At 36.6% G+C, this 17,487-nt stretch overlaps 1 protein-coding gene across 1 annotated transcript in view; it reads right to left on the reverse strand.

Annotated features, from left to right (window-relative positions):
* The window catches only part of LOC131959555 (arf-GAP with dual PH domain-containing protein 1), a 64,262-nt gene extending 49,067 nt beyond the window's left edge, over positions 1-15,195 (reverse strand). The window contains exon 1 of the mRNA XM_059324763.1: positions 14,914-15,195. Within this exon, the coding sequence (XP_059180746.1) occupies positions 14,914-15,004 (91 nt within the window). The 5' untranslated portion in view covers positions 15,005-15,195. The remainder of the gene's footprint in view (positions 1-14,913) is intronic.
* Between the last annotated feature and the right edge of the window lie 2,292 nt (positions 15,196-17,487).

A 17,487-nucleotide genomic window follows, 5' to 3' on the forward strand; every position in this document is an offset into this window, starting at 1 on the left:
TTTTTTCTGCTTTTTTTTGCCAGCAACACGCACACACACACCTACACACAAACCCTGCTGACACAAAAACACACAACCAGCCATTGAGTGGTGAGGTCATCCCTGTCTGAGTCAGGCCTTATGGAGAAGCAGACAGCACTCATGGAGATTACTGTGGCCGCATGACTGACTAACCACACACACACACACACACACACACACACACACAGACACACACACACACATGCAGGGCTTCCTCCTCTACATGTCCACAGAAGATGTTTCTCAACAGGATTGCTGTGAATAACAGATGCACAGTCGTATGGAGCAGGAGGTGGAAAACTCCTGATGTGGTGTGTTCTGTTTTGTTTCATATGCTGTTTGAGGCGTGTTTGTTAAAGAGCTGCGGCGCAATCTGAGGAATTGTTAAGAAAAAAAGTCAAGTTTGCGGAGAGCTCGTTTGGTAGGGAGACAGTGGCGGTTCTACACAGGGGCCTCCAGGGGCCACTGCCCCTGTGAAGAAGTCCTTGGCCCCTGCTGTGGCCCCTGTGTCAAATTAATAATAAAATGATGAATTTATAATGAACGACGGAAAAATTTATACCTATTTTTTGTTCAAACAATACGTCATTGTACACAAAAGGAACACAGAATGTGCACATTGTATAATTTAATTGTGCAATAAAAGCTTATATATATATATATATATATATATATATATATATATATATATATATGTATATATACTTTTATTGCACAAAGATCATTCTCACTCTACTGCACTTTCAAATTTAAAAAAAAGTATTTTTGCACAAAAATGAGAAATGTCATTGTCGAACAAAGTCTCATTGTTTCAATCAACGTATTTGTATCTTCCAAATATACTTAAGTGAGATTTTTAAATAAGCTAAAATAAAGGGTTTGAATGCTTAAATATAATCTTTGCTGTTTTTTAATGTGCCCCTCTGATTAAACACTGGCCCCTCCTTGGCCCCCACAGTAGAACTGGTCTAGAACCGCCACTGTAGGGAGACAACAGAGCTTTTGATTTGACCGCACAAGGTTGAAGAAAGGAGCGCCTGTGGCGTTACTGCAGGGCAGATGCAGGATAAATGAATGAGGAGGCATTTATACAATGGCAGCCCGTGTCCGGAAGCATTCACAGGCACTTTTCTGCATCTGCAGCAGTTCATTTCTACGTCTGGATGGAGACACATCAGTCTGTCAGTGGCTGTTTCATGGCGGGGGTTAATAACTTGACAGGGGCCAGCAGAGGCTGTGACCCTCTCATGTCTTGGCTAAACCCCTCAGGCACGAGCACAGACTTTTATTTCTACAGCAGTAGTTGAAGACTTACTTAACTTTTAACATCAGCTTGACCCCAGTTTCATTAAATGTAGAAAATGCCAGAGCAAATCATCAAGATTTCATAATTTCCAAAGGTAGAATTATTATACGGAATGTATTTATAGGAATGAACATTTAATGTTGTATCCATGTTAAGGATTCCACTTGAATGTAGGGGTGGGCGATAAATTAATCTGATCATTTTTCAATGGATTTGTGTTGTGATCACTAACGTCTTAATTGATAATAACAAGCACATACTAATGTACATTTTCCAGAAAATCTGTTGTATACTATTTTGTGTGAATATCATTTGAAGATTGTGGTTTTATTTTTCCACTAATTACATCACATACTATAAGTCTTAACCCATAAGAACCCACGGTGACATGGGTGTCACAAACATTTTAAATGTTCTAGGAATGTTCATGTATGTTTTCTCAAGTACATAAGTGTGTTTTTTAGTGTTCTACAGCTACAGTAGCTTGTTGAGAAGCCGTCCAATAAGGCAGTGTTATTTATATTTATTTATTCTCGATTTATTATTATTTTGTTACTTAAAAACAAATCTGAAATGGAATTTGTTGTCTAACAGCACTATTAAAGTCACAATTTTGATATATGTGGTGGAGATGCAAATTTGTGTTTCTGTAAGCAGAAAAGGTGTCTAGTTTGTTCATTTAAAAATAAGATATATCATAAGGTCCACTTGGTCTATGGTATATCCCCCAGAATTTTCCTTTTGAAGGATTACTGGCTCTGGTTTCTTATGGGTTAATGTTACTTAACTTGACTCCTCTGTATTTGAGTGCATGCTTGTACACAGTAAAGTAGGAATTATTTATTTTTTTCCATGTAATTGTACTTAAAGCATTTACCATAAATTTGCATTAAATTCTTAATTAAATGAGAAAAGACTAACAAATACCTTTTCATTTGTCAAGTATTTCATTTACACAGCAGTGTACATAAAAAAGCTTTTCTATCTGGGTATTTAATATAGACTTAAATATTGGCCATATCACCCAGCCCTACTTGAATGTGTGAATTGTGTTTGTTTATAGCTGCAAGTTGTGTTCTATCACTCTCTACAATGGTGAGAGATACATGACCGTCTTGTTTTTAAAGTTCGCTCAACTTTGTTAATTTAATTTAATAGCTCAAGCATCAATTTCACCACTTTATGCAGATGATACTCAGTTTTACGCCACTGTCTGTCCAACTGATCAGTCAAAGCTATCTTACTAAGATGCCTCTTAGCTGGATGACAAATTCTTTGTAGTTACACAAGAAATTGTGATCTTCACAAACAAAGGTCACTCCCTTTTGACATCAATGACCTTAAAAGGTTCCCTATTTCATGACTTCTCATTGCTAAATCCCTGGGAGCAACATGTGGAGCAGAACTAACTTCAGTAACCTGATTATATTACTATTTTACCACTGTAGGCAAGGATTAGACTGTTTATGACGAGGGGATACTGCTATTTAACAATATAACATAACTTATTGTCTGTTGTAATGGCATTTTCTCTGATTTAAATACAGTTTTGGAAAGATTTAATCAAAGGGCTCTTACCAGTTGGTAGGCTTAGCCATAACGCCCCACTATCAGCCTCCCTGTAGTGGCTTCCTATCCATGTTAGATTGCCCCTGATATTGTATTGAGAACTTGCGCTATCATACTTATCGGATCCCTGAATTACTCCCGCGGAGTTGCCAGGCGGATGACAGTAAAAGACTGTAATTTTACTGGGTAGCCCCTTGGTTGTGAATACATATGTGCAAGTGTGTGAGAATAAAAGCAAGGTAAGAAACAGATGGTACATTGCCTGTTTGTCAAGCAGGAAAATCTTTCTTCTTGTACCTTCTTGTATAAAAGTGCCTCAATGTACCACTGGTATTTTCCACTTTGTCCCCAATTTGAAGGTGACTTCCCAGTGGTATATTTAGAAATTGTACTTTATAGGATTCAGAGGCTCTTGCTAGTGTAACATCAGTTTTTGTGTCTCTGAAGCAAGGGGCAAAAACTTGATATGATGCTTTAGTGAATCCTCTGTGGATGATGGGTGCACTCAGTTGCATGTAAAAAACAATAATATATTCATCTCAAATAAAGGGTGAACACTCAAAGAAAGATTGCTCACAACAAGTGAAATTTATATGAAGCACTTCATAGTTAATGAACAGTTAATAGAAAGAATAACTGGGAGTTGCACCCTTAATTGAGGGGATGTTTTGAATTTTCCCAGTCAGGAACTAATTTTTCCTAATTTTTCCAATTAATCCAACACCACATGAAAGTAACACCAATGCCCGTTCTCACAATGTTAACTAGTAGTTAAAAATAATTTGTGTATTTGCCCTTAATCCACTCCAAATTTAAATGGGTTTCTCCCTTGGCCCATGCTATACCGTTCTACCAGGTTTCTAGAATACTGGCCAGTTGTTTTTTCAGAGATTTAGACATAAATACAATCCTAATAGGTTATTTATGATTAAAACAATAAATCATGCATCAGCAACTTGTCATATAAATTGCTCCAAAGAAAACAGGAATTCAAATTCAAGTTATAATTATGGCCGGGACTTTAACGCGTTAATTAAGATGAATTAATTACACAAAAATTAATGCATTTAAAAAATTGACTCACTTATTTTTGCACGGCGGAACGTTTCTCACTGGATGAGTTTCAGGAGGAGCGATTATACTGGAGCACCAACTAGCGTTGATGAGTTGAGACAGCAACAAACCACAGTGAACATGAAGGAAGAAGCTGATGAGACCTTTGGTTGGCCCCGTGGATGATGGGACATTTAGTTACTAAAAACCAACGGATGGAAGCGTCCATAAGAGCATGGTTGTGTTGCTATGCAACAAGGAATTCACATATCACCGCAGCACATCCAGCCTCAAGTATCACCTCAATGCTAAACATATAGCAGCTAGCGGCTAGTGTGGTAGCTACCGTGGATTGTGTTTTACTTCAAAAACCAAAGTATTCTAGTTTACAGAAGGTCTACAGTGTTTCCCACAGACCAGATAGCAATTTGTGGTGCTCCACTGACACCGGTAAAGTCCTAAATTCTTTAAATATATCACTTTATTGACATTTCAAACATTTTTAGGCGAGAAAGTAGCCGTTTAGATCCCCAGTGCGTCATTAATTTGTCTAAATACCAGCTGTTTACACTTTTGTTTGGACGAATTCGGCGCTACTCAAGCTAGCCGTCGTGAGCAGCGCACTTCCGGTTACATTCACAAAAATAAAACGCCCGTTGCCCTTTTTAACGATAGAATTTGTGCTTTAACTTTGAAAACAGGAAGCGAACCTACCCTCGATGTAGCGAGCTTGAAGCAGCCGCTTTGACTGCTCTCATCCCGTTAACGGCATTTGCGGCAACCATTCAATTTGCCTTAACGTTACCGGAGAGTCTTGACAGCTCTGAGATCGGCCCGGTTCATTGTAAAACATTTATTTATTGATATGAATGCGGTGTCTTCTGTGCGTTGGCTAACGTTACGGACGTTACAGTTTTTTTAATGTCCTAGAGAGGGGAAAAAAAACAAAACGATCATTGTGTGGCGGTCGGTCTCCATTATGTGGGGGTGCGCCACAAAATGGTCTATGTGTGGGAAACACTGGTCTACCTACCTATAGGCTACCTGAATTTATGAAATGTATTATATTTCTAAATATGCTATTGCTACACTTAATGGCAAAAATTGCACTGGTCTGTTGGACTTGAACAACAATAAACATGATGGTATACTAAAAATCCATGTGAAAAAAATGACTTCTCACTGTTCTCAGGTCAAATATTTATATGCGATTAAAATGCGAATAATTTCGATTAATTAATTACAAAGCCTCTAATTAAATAGATTAATTTTTTTAATCGAGTCCCGGCCCTGGTTATAATATATAGAAAAAAATAACAATAAATTGAATAGATCGCCCCCATTGTCACCAACACCGATACAGTTATTTGAGTTAGTATTGGCCCTGTGTCCTATATCGTATCAGTGTATTGCTAAGTCTCTTATTAAACTCCAACCAGAAGAAGACAAAACATCTCTGTGGAGGTAAGACCCTTGGGGGGAAAAAAGCCTAATTTTGCACAGGAATTAGCTAGGGCAATATTTCACTTATTCACACCCTTTTTTATCAAGACACTTGCTATGGGAATGTAGAAAAGTTTTTGTTTTCGCCAACTTTCCCTTAAAAAAACACTAAAAACAGTATCTCATCATAGCTCCTGCTGTTTCTGCTGTTCAATAAACACCTTCCTCACACCTCAGAGGACTGCTGAGGCTTCTCTCTGGGGGGAACAACTCGTTTTTGTGTCCTTAGCGAAGGGCAGAACTACAACGCTGCTGAGCTTCAGAGAAACCCTGCCGTATAAGCTCCCAGCTCCCAGCTCAGCCTCTCAGCGGTCTCGTCATAGCACACCAGCAGAGAAAAGATAGGGGGAAAAAACGCAAAGGTAAGGAAGGGCAGAGTAAGAATGACTAAGCAAAAAAGTGTTGCCACTTTGTGTGTTTTCAGACCAATTACAGCAGATTTTCTGTCTGGTTAATGGATGTTGTATCTGTGATGGGGAGATAAGGCCGGGGTGAGGGAGGACAGCCAGGTCACTACTGCTGATGTCATAGTCTTTACTCTGTAGTAGGGCTGGGCGATATGGACCAAAAGTCATATCCCCATATATTTAGGCTGAATATCGATACCAGTCAAAAGTTTTAGAACACCCCAATTTTTCCATTTTTTTATTGAAATTCAAGCAGTTCAAGTCAAATGAACAGCTTGAAAGGGTACAAAGGTAAGTGGTGAACTGCCAGAGGTAAATAAAAAAAGGTAAGCTTAACCAAAACTGGAAAATAATGTACATTTCAGAATTATACAAGTAGGCCTTTTTCAGGGAACAAGAAATGGGTTAACAACTTAACTCTATGGAGTCTTGGGCTATTTTGTCCATTTTTGAATTCTTTTCATGTCTTTGTAAGTCATTTTGTGTCTTTTTTTGGTAATTTTGTGTCTTTTCTTTGTCATTTTGTGTCTTTTTTTGGTCATTTTGTGTCTTTTTTTTTAGTCATTTTGTGTCTTTTGGTGTCTTTTTTGTCATTTTGTGTCTTTTTTTGGTCATTTTGTGTCTTTTTTTAGTTCTTTAGTCAGACATAAAATGTGATTTTGAATCAAAACACTATCATGCTCAATAAAGAATTTTAAATGTTGCAAATGTGCGTTAATTTCAGAGTACACTGAGACATTAAACTGCATAATTTTCAATTAAATTCTGGAAAAGTTGGTGTTTTCTAAAACTTTTGACCAGTAGTGTATATATCCCAAGATTTTTATCGCAATGTGACAGCAAATGTTCAGTCAAAGCCGCAGCTTGCCTGGAGTAAGGATCACACTGCAAATTTGAACTATACCAATGTATGCGGTATGGTCTAATTCCATATCACATTTAAAAACATATCGATATATCTTTCATATCGATATATCGCCCAGCCCTACTCTGTACGCCTGCAGATTCACATACAGTTAAATTCCATAGAATGTATGAAGCAACAAGAGTTACAAAGGGTTGGGAAGTTTATGGTAAATTTATGAAAAAAATTCAAGTTAAGATCAGGAATGTTCCAATTTTTTGCACAATTTCAATTTCAAAATATTATTTGAGGAGGAAATACACACAATAAGAGCAATACTAGTCCTTATGGCATGCCTTGGCTCAAAAGAGGCCCATCTAATTAAATTGTACCCATGCACAGCATTCAGCAGCACTCTTCTATCACATGTACAGAACATTTCCCAGCTTCCCATTAAAAAAGAAATTCAGTAAAATGACAACCCTCTGCAAGCACAGTGCATTCTGCCATCACATGTGCAGCCCACACTACTGCCAACACTACAACACTGAGCTAGAGAAGTCAGGACAACAAGCTGTATTGTAGGTTTGATTAGATTACTGGAGTGAATGTTCTTTATGATATAACAACAGATGGTTGCCTAAAATGAAGTAGGCTACAGAGTTTATAGGTTGACAACACCTTGCTCGTTTTTGCAAGCTAGTTGTAACCATGATGGATGTAGCTTGAGTAAGCATGAAATTGAGGAGTTTTAGTTAATCTGTTTTTTGATAAGGAGCTGATAGCACACCTACTCTGCCTGCCTTACTGATAAATTCCGCTACCGCTTCATGCATGCTAGGTTGACCTATGAAAGAGCAGTGCAAGCCAGCTGCGACTCGTGGTCTGCAAACTGTGGGGTTTTTTTTCTCTGTTCGAGAAAACATCAGCCTAAAGCAGGGGTGTCAAACTCTGGCCCGCGGGCCAAATTTGGCCCGCAGTGTAATTTTATTTAGCCCGCGAGGCAATACCAAATTATTATCTTATTATTGTACTATAAAAGCTGACCCGCCGGTATTATACGGCGCATTTACCGCTAATACTACAAATCCCACAATGCCCTGCTGTTGTTTTGGCGCGTCAATCAGGACAGGACCCAGAAACGCTCCTCTGTGACAGTCGTCATAGCAACCTCAAGCTAGAGCTGTCTCCCAGCTACCCCTTCCCAAAAATGGAGAAAAGAAAGGCAGAATTTATTAACCTGTTGAAAAAGTTTATTTTGATATTTAAATCAGAACGATGCAAATAGAAAAGAGGCATACGATTTTTATTTATTTTTTATTTAATAAATTAATGACATTGATGTGTTTTTTATTTGAAATTTGATTTTGCATGTCTGCACTATTTAGTTATATATTGTATGTTTATAAGCGTTGCTGGTTCCATATTTAATGTTAAAGCAAAACATGTTTGGTATATATAAAAAGGTTTATTTGTTCAATGTTGGCCCGCGATTTTATTCAAGATTTAAATTTTGGCCCATTGTGTATTTGAGTTTGACACCCCTGGCCTAAAGACTCAGATAAGGAGTCTATTATACACAAAAATCAGCGACTAGCATAAGCATGTGAATGGTAAGTGCAGTTAGCATCTTAATGCTGTTTGTTAGCTTGTTAGCGTGTAACTGTCAGTGGGTGATACAGTGTTAGTGGTTGAAAAACATACAATTATATCTGCTACGATGTCCTGGAGTGTTTTTGATCTTTGTACTGACAAATCCGCTCCACACTGGAGATTTCTGGTTTCTTTCAATTATGACTTAGCTAATCTAGTTTTCCCCCCGTATGTATGAATCTCAGATTGTAGGGAAGTGCACAGACATCTCCGCTCTCAGGAGGGGAATGTGAAAAAACCTTTCTAGTGACAAACTTTGCACAAATGCAAGTCAGTAAAGTCAAGGTCAAACATTTTAAGGGACCTAAATATAGGGAAAACACATTTTTGAGGGACTTGGAGGGGGACTTTAACATTGTGTTATGTGGGTGTGGAAGATTTCAGGAGTTTTTCATGTTATTTTCACAAAAGAACCTCCATGATAAAGAAACTATTTGATTGACAAAGCAAGGAGTAACTAATTACATGTAATCTAAGTAATGTCTTCAGATAACAAACAAAGGTAAGTCTCATTAGTCCCAATCAAAGGCAACTAGAAGGGTTGTATGAATTGTGACATTTAGAAATGATCAATAAGTAATGAGATATGACACTACCTGTTCCTTTCTGCTTTAGTAGATAGATAGATAGATAGATAGATAGATGCTACTGAGGTAGCATAAATAAAAACAACAATAGAATAAAACACAGAATAGAACAAGGACACTTAAGAAGTTAAAAAAAGAACATCAGTTGGTAGGATGGTTGACAAGATGAAGGTAATAATTAAACTGGTGATATGATGCAACAATGCTATAGTGACTAGACGGTATATAATAATAATAATAATAATAATAATAATAGTACAGTATATAATATAATATATATAATATAATATGTAATAATAAATAAACAATATAAAAATAAAATGAAAAATATAAATAAAGTAATTTTAAGTAAAATAATATGATATATAATATATAAAAATAATAGTAATAATAATAATAATAATAATAAATAAGGCCGGTATAATAATAAAAATAAAAATAGTATATTACAGTATATAGTAATAATAGTAATAATGGCAGCAACAGTATATATAATAATAATAATAATAATAGTAATAATATTAATAACATAGCAAAGTGTCGTGCGTAGATTTAGTGCATAGATTTAGTGCATTTTCAGTAAAAAATATACTATCCTCCTTATGTCCTCTGTGGTAACCTAAGATCTCAATACATGGTAGTCTGTTTACTTTGCTGTGCTGAGCTGATTTGTGGTGTTTTGAGCTGTAATGAAACTGTGATATTCATCTGAAAAAGCCACTGAGATAAGATCCTGTCCCCATCTGGGACGAAGCCGCCGAGCCAGCATCAATAATTCACATCTTGACCATTATGAGGTATGAATTATGAGCCTGGGAATGCCTGATCTGGTAGCAGAGGGATGGAGACAGATACGTTTGGCTGATGGATGGCTATCGTAATATTTTTCATCTGTGCAGCAGGCTTTCTTGAAATTTCATCAACTGATTCCCCGTGTCCGAATGCAAATATGGGAGAAAGCAGCTGTTGGATTCAACTAAACTGTTGACCACAAAGCAGCTTCACTGGCGGTTGTGTTTACATCCCTTACACAAGGGAATCTCAGCACTTGTTGAGGGATAAGAGCACACACATGAGTCACCTCACCAGCTGAGATTTTCTGAGCCGTGATCAATCAGTCACCCTGCAATTACCAGCTTCTCTGCTGCACAAGACACAACATCTGTCCCACCTTTTGCTTCACTGCAAAGCACGCCGCATGTATGCCAAACAAAACTGATGAGCAAGCAGTGCAACGTTTCCTCTGGGCACTCTGCATCATTGTGGAACAGTTCAGGTCAAATGAGGCCATATAGTCTAGATGGATTTCAGAATAAAGGCCTTCTATAAGAGGTGAGGAGCATTTATGGGTACAAGTCGGGAACCGGCCTACCTTACAGATCTCAAGGGTGCTGAGTCCAAAAAAAATGGTTCCCAAGCGAAATTTTGAGTTATTAACCTTCTAATTTGTATCAAATGGCCAAATTGCCCATCTTACTCAGTCGTTGGACCATTTCCCCTTAGTTTTTTTGTAAGTAGGCAATCAAAGATGAGGAAATTAAGTTTCTGGATCTATAGTCTAGGGTCAGAGCAAGGATATAGTGGAGGCTCAGTGTCTTTTTTATGTATATGCAAAATACCAACTGGAACATTTAAAAGTAATATTGACTGAATATTTATGTTTGCCTTAAAAAATGACACAAATAATGCTTAATTTCACCTTAAAAGTTGATGTTTTGCATATATAGATATATATATGCATAAAAAAGACACTGAGCCTCCACTATATTCTTGCTCTGACTCTAGACTATAGATCCAGAAACTTAATTTCCTCATCTTTGATTGCCTACTTACAATAAAACTAAGGGGAAATGGTCCAATGACTGAGCAAGATGGGCAATTTGGTTGCCATTTGATACAAATTACAAGGTCAAAAACTCAAAATTTCGCTTGGGAACCATTTTTTTTTGATTCAGCACCCTTGAAATAAGTAAAGTAGGCCAGTTCCCGACTTGTACCCATAAATGCTCCTCACTTTCACTTTTTGGACAATTCCGTCTAGACTAATATGGGTAGCAGTGAGTGTGCCAGTTTCCTTGAAATAAGACTAATGTTGTGTTCCCACTGCATGGAATGAGTCAACTTACTTTGATCCAATTATGTGCTTTATTAACTCTACTCCTTGTATGAGTGATTATTATTTAATCCATTTTTTTTGTGATTTTATTTCCACTACAATAATAACCTTTCAGTGTAGGTGGATACTGGGATGATGACCACAGGGTAGGGCTGGGCGATATATCCATATAAAAGATATATCGATGTATTTTTAAATGTTATATGGAATTAAATCATATCATAGCTCCACCCGCCTCTCCTCAGTATTTTGGAGACACTGGCGTAACAGTTTATTCTGGTCGGTCTGAAGATCATCTTTTTGTATTTTTTGGTTTCTGTCATATTTTTGTCTGCTGTGTAATTTATTTATTTGTATTGTTCCTGTTTTTAATATCTGTCTCCTATGGACCCTGAGTCTTGAATAAAATTTGATTGATTGATTGATTGATATCACATGTATCGACATAGTTCGGTAATTTTTTTCCTTACTAGGGTTTGTCATATTTAGTTCTTTTGTAATGTTCGTTACATTTTTCTCATATAAATATATTTATTTATGAAAAAGATTGGCCTGTTTTATTTCATAGACTATTTTTATTTAAGATATTTTTTATGTAAATGTGCACTTTATGGAGCTTTGATTTTTAAAAAAGTTACTCCTGTTGTTATACAGTATTTATGTTCACTTAAATAAATGGTTTCAATAAAAATACTTGTGACATGTCATATTTGACTTTGACGGAACATTTGCTCTCACTTTGCAATAAAAATATCGGGATATATATCGTATGTCGATATTCAGCCTAAATATTTCGGGATATGACTTTTGGTCCATATCGCCCAGCCCTAATTCAATCATGTTAAACTGCCCTGACTTTATCTTTAATTAATTAATAATTCCATTGCAACCAAACAGAAACAGCTTCACTTTGTCAAGTGAACAGCGTAGTGTACCCCATAGTTTAGCAGTCTATATATGACTGCAGTTGCTATTGATTGTAGCTTGGTTATTTAAGAATGGTGGGTTTATGTATGATGACACTGACCAATTCGGGGTCTTCAGTGTTTTAACTCGAACTTCCAATATCAGATCAGCAGTTGTTATCCACAACTTTTGCGAATGGAAAACCAAAAAAGAGCAAGTTGAGGTAAGCTGTGAGTAATGAGTTTGTCTTTTCCCATAAAACTGAAATCCTAAACTGTGCCAGGTCACGTAATCCTGCATTAATGTCTTATACATGTATGTTCAACGGATTTATCCAACATAGCATGCAGTGGGAAAGTTTCAGTGAGGCTGTAAAAAGCACAGTAGTGCTTTGAGCTAAATACTCACAAATACACGAGTAAGGCTACATGTTCACAATGCCAAAACTAACCTGCTGATGTTTAACATGTATAATAGTCTAGACGGATTTCAGAATAAAGGCCTCCTATAAGAGGTGAGGAGCATTTATGGGTACAAGTCGGGAACCGGCCTACCTTACATATTTCAAGGGTGCTGAGTCCAAAAAAAATGGTTCCCAAGCGAAATTTTGAGTTTTTGACCTTCTAATTTGTATCAAATGGCCACCAAATTGCCCATCTTGCTCAGTCGTTGGACCATTTCCCCTTAGTTTTTTGTAAGTAGGCAATCAAGATGAGGAAATTAAGTTTCTGGATCTATAGTCTAGGGTCAGAGCAAGGATATAGTGGAGGCTCAGTGTCTTTTTTATGCATATATATATATATATATATATGTATATAGATATATATATATATGCAAAATACCAACTGAAACATTTAAAAGTGATATTGATTGAATATTTATGTCGGCCTTAAAAAATGACACAAATAATCCTTAATTTCACCTTAAAAGTTGGTATTTTGCATATATATGCATAAAAAAGGCACTGAGCCTCCACTATATCCTTGCTCTGACCCTAGACTATAGATCCAGAAACTTAATTTCCTCATCTTGATTGCTTACTTACAAAAAACTAAGGGGGAATGGTCCAATGACTGAGCAAGATGGGCAATTTGGCGGCCATTTTGATATGCAAATGAGAAGGTCAAAAACTCAAAATTTCGCTTGGGAACCATTTTTTTTGGACTCAGCACCCTTGAGATATGTAAAGTAGGCCGGTTCCCGACTTGTACCCATAAATGCTCCTCACTTTCACTTTTTGGAAAATTCCGTCCAGACTATAATGTTTACTCTGTTAGCTCTGTTGGTTTACAGCTGAAGCTGAAGGGAGAGTCATCAGCTTTGCAGATATGGTCATAACCCAAAAAATTCGACAAGTTAAAATTTTGACCAGAAAAATGAAGGGATCACCAGAGTTGTTATAACTCATCCCGCAGGGACCATGAATATCTGAAGGCTACCAAATGTCATGCTAATCCATCCAATTGTAGTCAGAAAATTTCACTCAATAGGGTGGTAGTGAAAAGGGTTGATCCTCTGGGGACCTTACCTTGCAAGGCACCTGGATTCTCGAGATATCAGGAAAAGATCACTAAGATCATCCGAGAATCACAAAAATCCATCTAGTGCATTTGTGATCCAATTAGAGTCCCATGAGGAGCATTCAATACAACACAGGAGGCTCCTACAGAGGTTAGCATAGATGTTGATATAGCATCACTTACATCAGAACTGGAGAGTGTTTCTTCATTAAAAGAGAAACTGCCGTTCCTGGTGGAAAAGATGTTTTGCTCTTCTCAGTATGGATAGTGATAGACAGATGGTTCATCCTATCAGCTGCCAAGTATTTATTGAAAGTGGCTGTCCTTCTCCAAACAGTTTCCAATGACGGCTGCTCAGATGGTTTGGCATGACACAGCATCTAGCGTGGCAGGTTACTGGGAACCATGAATGTCAGCACACAATTTTATGCCAATCCATCATGTGGATAAGTGAAGTGAACACTAAGGTCAGTAGGGTTCACCCTCTGGAAACCATGAATGTCTTGATCAAATTAAATGGTAATCTATCCAATAGTTGTAGGGATGTTTTTGACCTGAATGAACTGCGTTATGTAAGTTAAGGAGCAAAAAAAACACATAAAAATGTCAGATACTTCCAAACTGCTTGTCAAACATACAGCACCAAGCATGGTGAGAGCCATTTCTCTGCTCATTCTCAACAAGATAACACCCTCCGGTCAAAATGAAATCCCTCTTCAAGTGTCCGCCGCTTGGAACAAAGCTATCTAATTTTGCGAGAGCGCCTCTGGTTCCAAAAGCTGCTCCGAAACAGCCAGTCCTCAGAGGAGCCGTAACCAGGGCCAAGGAACAGGCATCCTGGGCGGGCTGGGCTCCAAACACTGGGCGTACGGCCCGAACTGGAGCCTCTGTGGCCACTCACTGGTTTACTGCCATTTCAGTGAGAAGAAAGGAGGGAGGACGGGGATTAAAAGAGGGAATGCATGGGGAGAGGATAGAGAGAGGACGGAGAGCAGCTTAACGGTGAAATTAGTGCCATTAAAATGACATGTAAAACAAAAAATGAAGAGCAGTAATTAGTGTCCGGCTGTATGTGCTGGTTGCTGACAGAGTGGAACATGATGACACCAGACCACAACACCATCATAGCTGTAGAGAGGCACCCACACACACACAATGAACCACACATAGGAGTGTTTATGGCTCAGACTAAGTCCAGAGTCCAGTCTGGGAGGCCTTATTGTACCTGCAGGAAGCTCTCAGGTAGTGTCCTGAGGCCTTTGTCTTCTATCTGGACCACATTCACTCAGACTTGTTGGGTTCTGGGACCAGTTGGCTCCCAGTCTTTATCCCCAGAAGCATCTCATGCATGAGAGCAGCAGCCGTGGCTACATCACACACCGGCTCGGGTTTTTTATATTTTTTTGATATTTAGGGGGGGTTGCTTACCTGGATTGCCGCAGTCCGCGCACGTTTCGTTGCCCGGTCTAACCAGCACGTCTTGCAGGAGCCGGTTGTTCCCCTCCGGTTCCAGCGCCATGCTGAGTCTATCCGTCCAGCCTCACCGCGGTGGAAGAAGCCTGGCCAAGAACATCCGCTGCTGGAGTCCCACAGACAGACTGACTGACGGACTGCTCGGTCACCTGTCACCTCCTATCTGGAGCGGAGGAGCACGACTGGGGAGAGGGAGGTCTGGACGACAGTGAGCCGGTCTGGAGGAAACCTCTCTCTCTCTCTCTCTCTCTCTCTCTCTCTCTCTCTCTCTCTCTCTCTCTGATAGCTCTATTACTGACTCTCACTGACTGCATAGTAATCAAGCCTGTATGTCCCCATCACCTCCTCCTCCTCCTCCTCCTCCTCCTCCCTCCTCCCTGCCTCCTCATGTCTTATCAAAGTGAGACATCCAGTGGAGGAGTTCAGCATCGCACTTATTTGCACATCCCAAAATCTTAAATCATGAAAAGTCATCATCTATAGCAGTGGTTCTCAACATTTTTTCAGTGATGTTCCCCCTGTGAAATAGTTTTTCAGCCAAGTACCCCCTAACCAGGGCGAAGCATTTTTGGTTGAAAAAAAAAAAAAAAAAAGACTTAAAAACAGAGCGCTGTTCCATCAGTGTCTGATTTATTAAACGTTGGAACTGATAAACACACATAAAATTCAAACATTTGGAAAATAATAATAATAATGATAATAATAATAATAATAATAATAATAATAATAATAATAACAACAACAACAACAACAACAACAACAACAAAAACAACAACAACAACAACAATAATTATTTATTTATTTATTATTATTATTATTATCATTATTTTCCAAATATAATAATAATAACTATTATTATTATTATCATTATTATTATTTTCCAAATATAATAATAATTACGATTATTATATTATTATTAATTTGGAAAATAATGTTAATTATTATTATTATTATTATTACTATTATTATCATTATTTTCCAAATATAATAATAATAATAATTATTATTATTATTATATTATTATTAATTTGGAAAATAATAATAATTATAATTATTATTATTATTATTATTATTATCATTATTATTATTATTTTCCAAATATAATAATAATTATTATTATTATTATATTATTATTAATTTGGAAAATAATAATAATAATAATTATTATTATTATTATTATTATTATTTTCAAAATATAATAATAATAATAATTATTATTATATTATTATTAATTTGGAAAATAATAATAATTATTAATATTATTATTATTATTATTATCATTATTTTCCAAATATAATAAGAATAATAACTACTATTATTATTATGATTATTATTATTATTATTATTATTATTATGAACAGCACAAAAAAATCAATTGGAGACTAATGCATAAATAAAAAATATGATGTATAGATATTAAATGATGCATTTAAACCAAATTATATCATACATATTGACAGATATTTAATAATGTACTTATATGTTTTACATTATTTTATCATACTGTACGACTTTTATTCGGGGGTTTAAAACTACAGATTTGCAATTTATGATAGCATTTTTCCAAAAATGACATTCTTAGAATTCTATTATATATTATATTATATTATATTATATTATATTATATTATATTATATTATATTATATTATATTATATTATGTTATATTTAGTAAGGTAAAAGACTGAATAGTTTTGTATATTGTGCAGGATTTCTTTATCATGAGATATTGGGCTCCAGGTTATACTTTTATTATTTAAAATGTTCTTTTTCAATGTGAAAAATGAATCCAGAGAAAGATTAATTTATAAAACTAGGATATTTTGTATTTTGTCGTCCCAGTGTTAGGCTGTAATTAATGGTAATAAAGGCTGTTTTTGTTCATATGTTGGTATGATGGTATGACTTTTTACTCGACCACATTGTGTCTTTAAGGGCATTTATAGCAGGCTTCCCCTTTACTTCTATGGGCTTATTATTTATTTATTCACCAGGCTGTCTAGTTGTGTCCGGGGGATTGTGTGTCAAGTCAATTTTGTAGCTGTATCCAATATCGAAGAGCATAACTGTAAGAATAACCGTAAGATCTGTTTTCATTGTAATATTGTTTCTGTTTCACCTGGAATATCCAACTGGAACAGTCATGTTGGGAAACAATCTGGTCCCTGCCGCAAAAATCCTGAAAGAAGTGTCACTTAAAATGATTCATCGTTGTTACCCGGCGAGATCTTTTCTTTTTTTTTTAAATCAAATTCAAATATGTTGATCTAGATCTTGATTGTCCCTTTTGTGACTCCCATACTGAGAATATTCTGCCCTACAAAGTCTAACTTCAGTAACTACGCAAAAGGTGAAACTGAGAAAAACTGCTTTAAAGTTTTTTAACTTTTTTTTTTTTTTTTTAACTGGCCAGCCAAATGTGTTATAGGTAGATAAGTGATATGACACGTATTTCTACATGTATTGATGATGTCATTTTTATGCTCAAAAATCATGATGATTTATTTGACCTTTGACCCCAAAAATGTAG

Source organism: Centropristis striata, chromosome 21, assembly GCF_030273125.1.
Source record: "Centropristis striata isolate RG_2023a ecotype Rhode Island chromosome 21, C.striata_1.0, whole genome shotgun sequence".
NCBI classification, from domain to species: domain Eukaryota; kingdom Metazoa; phylum Chordata; class Actinopteri; order Perciformes; family Serranidae; genus Centropristis; species Centropristis striata.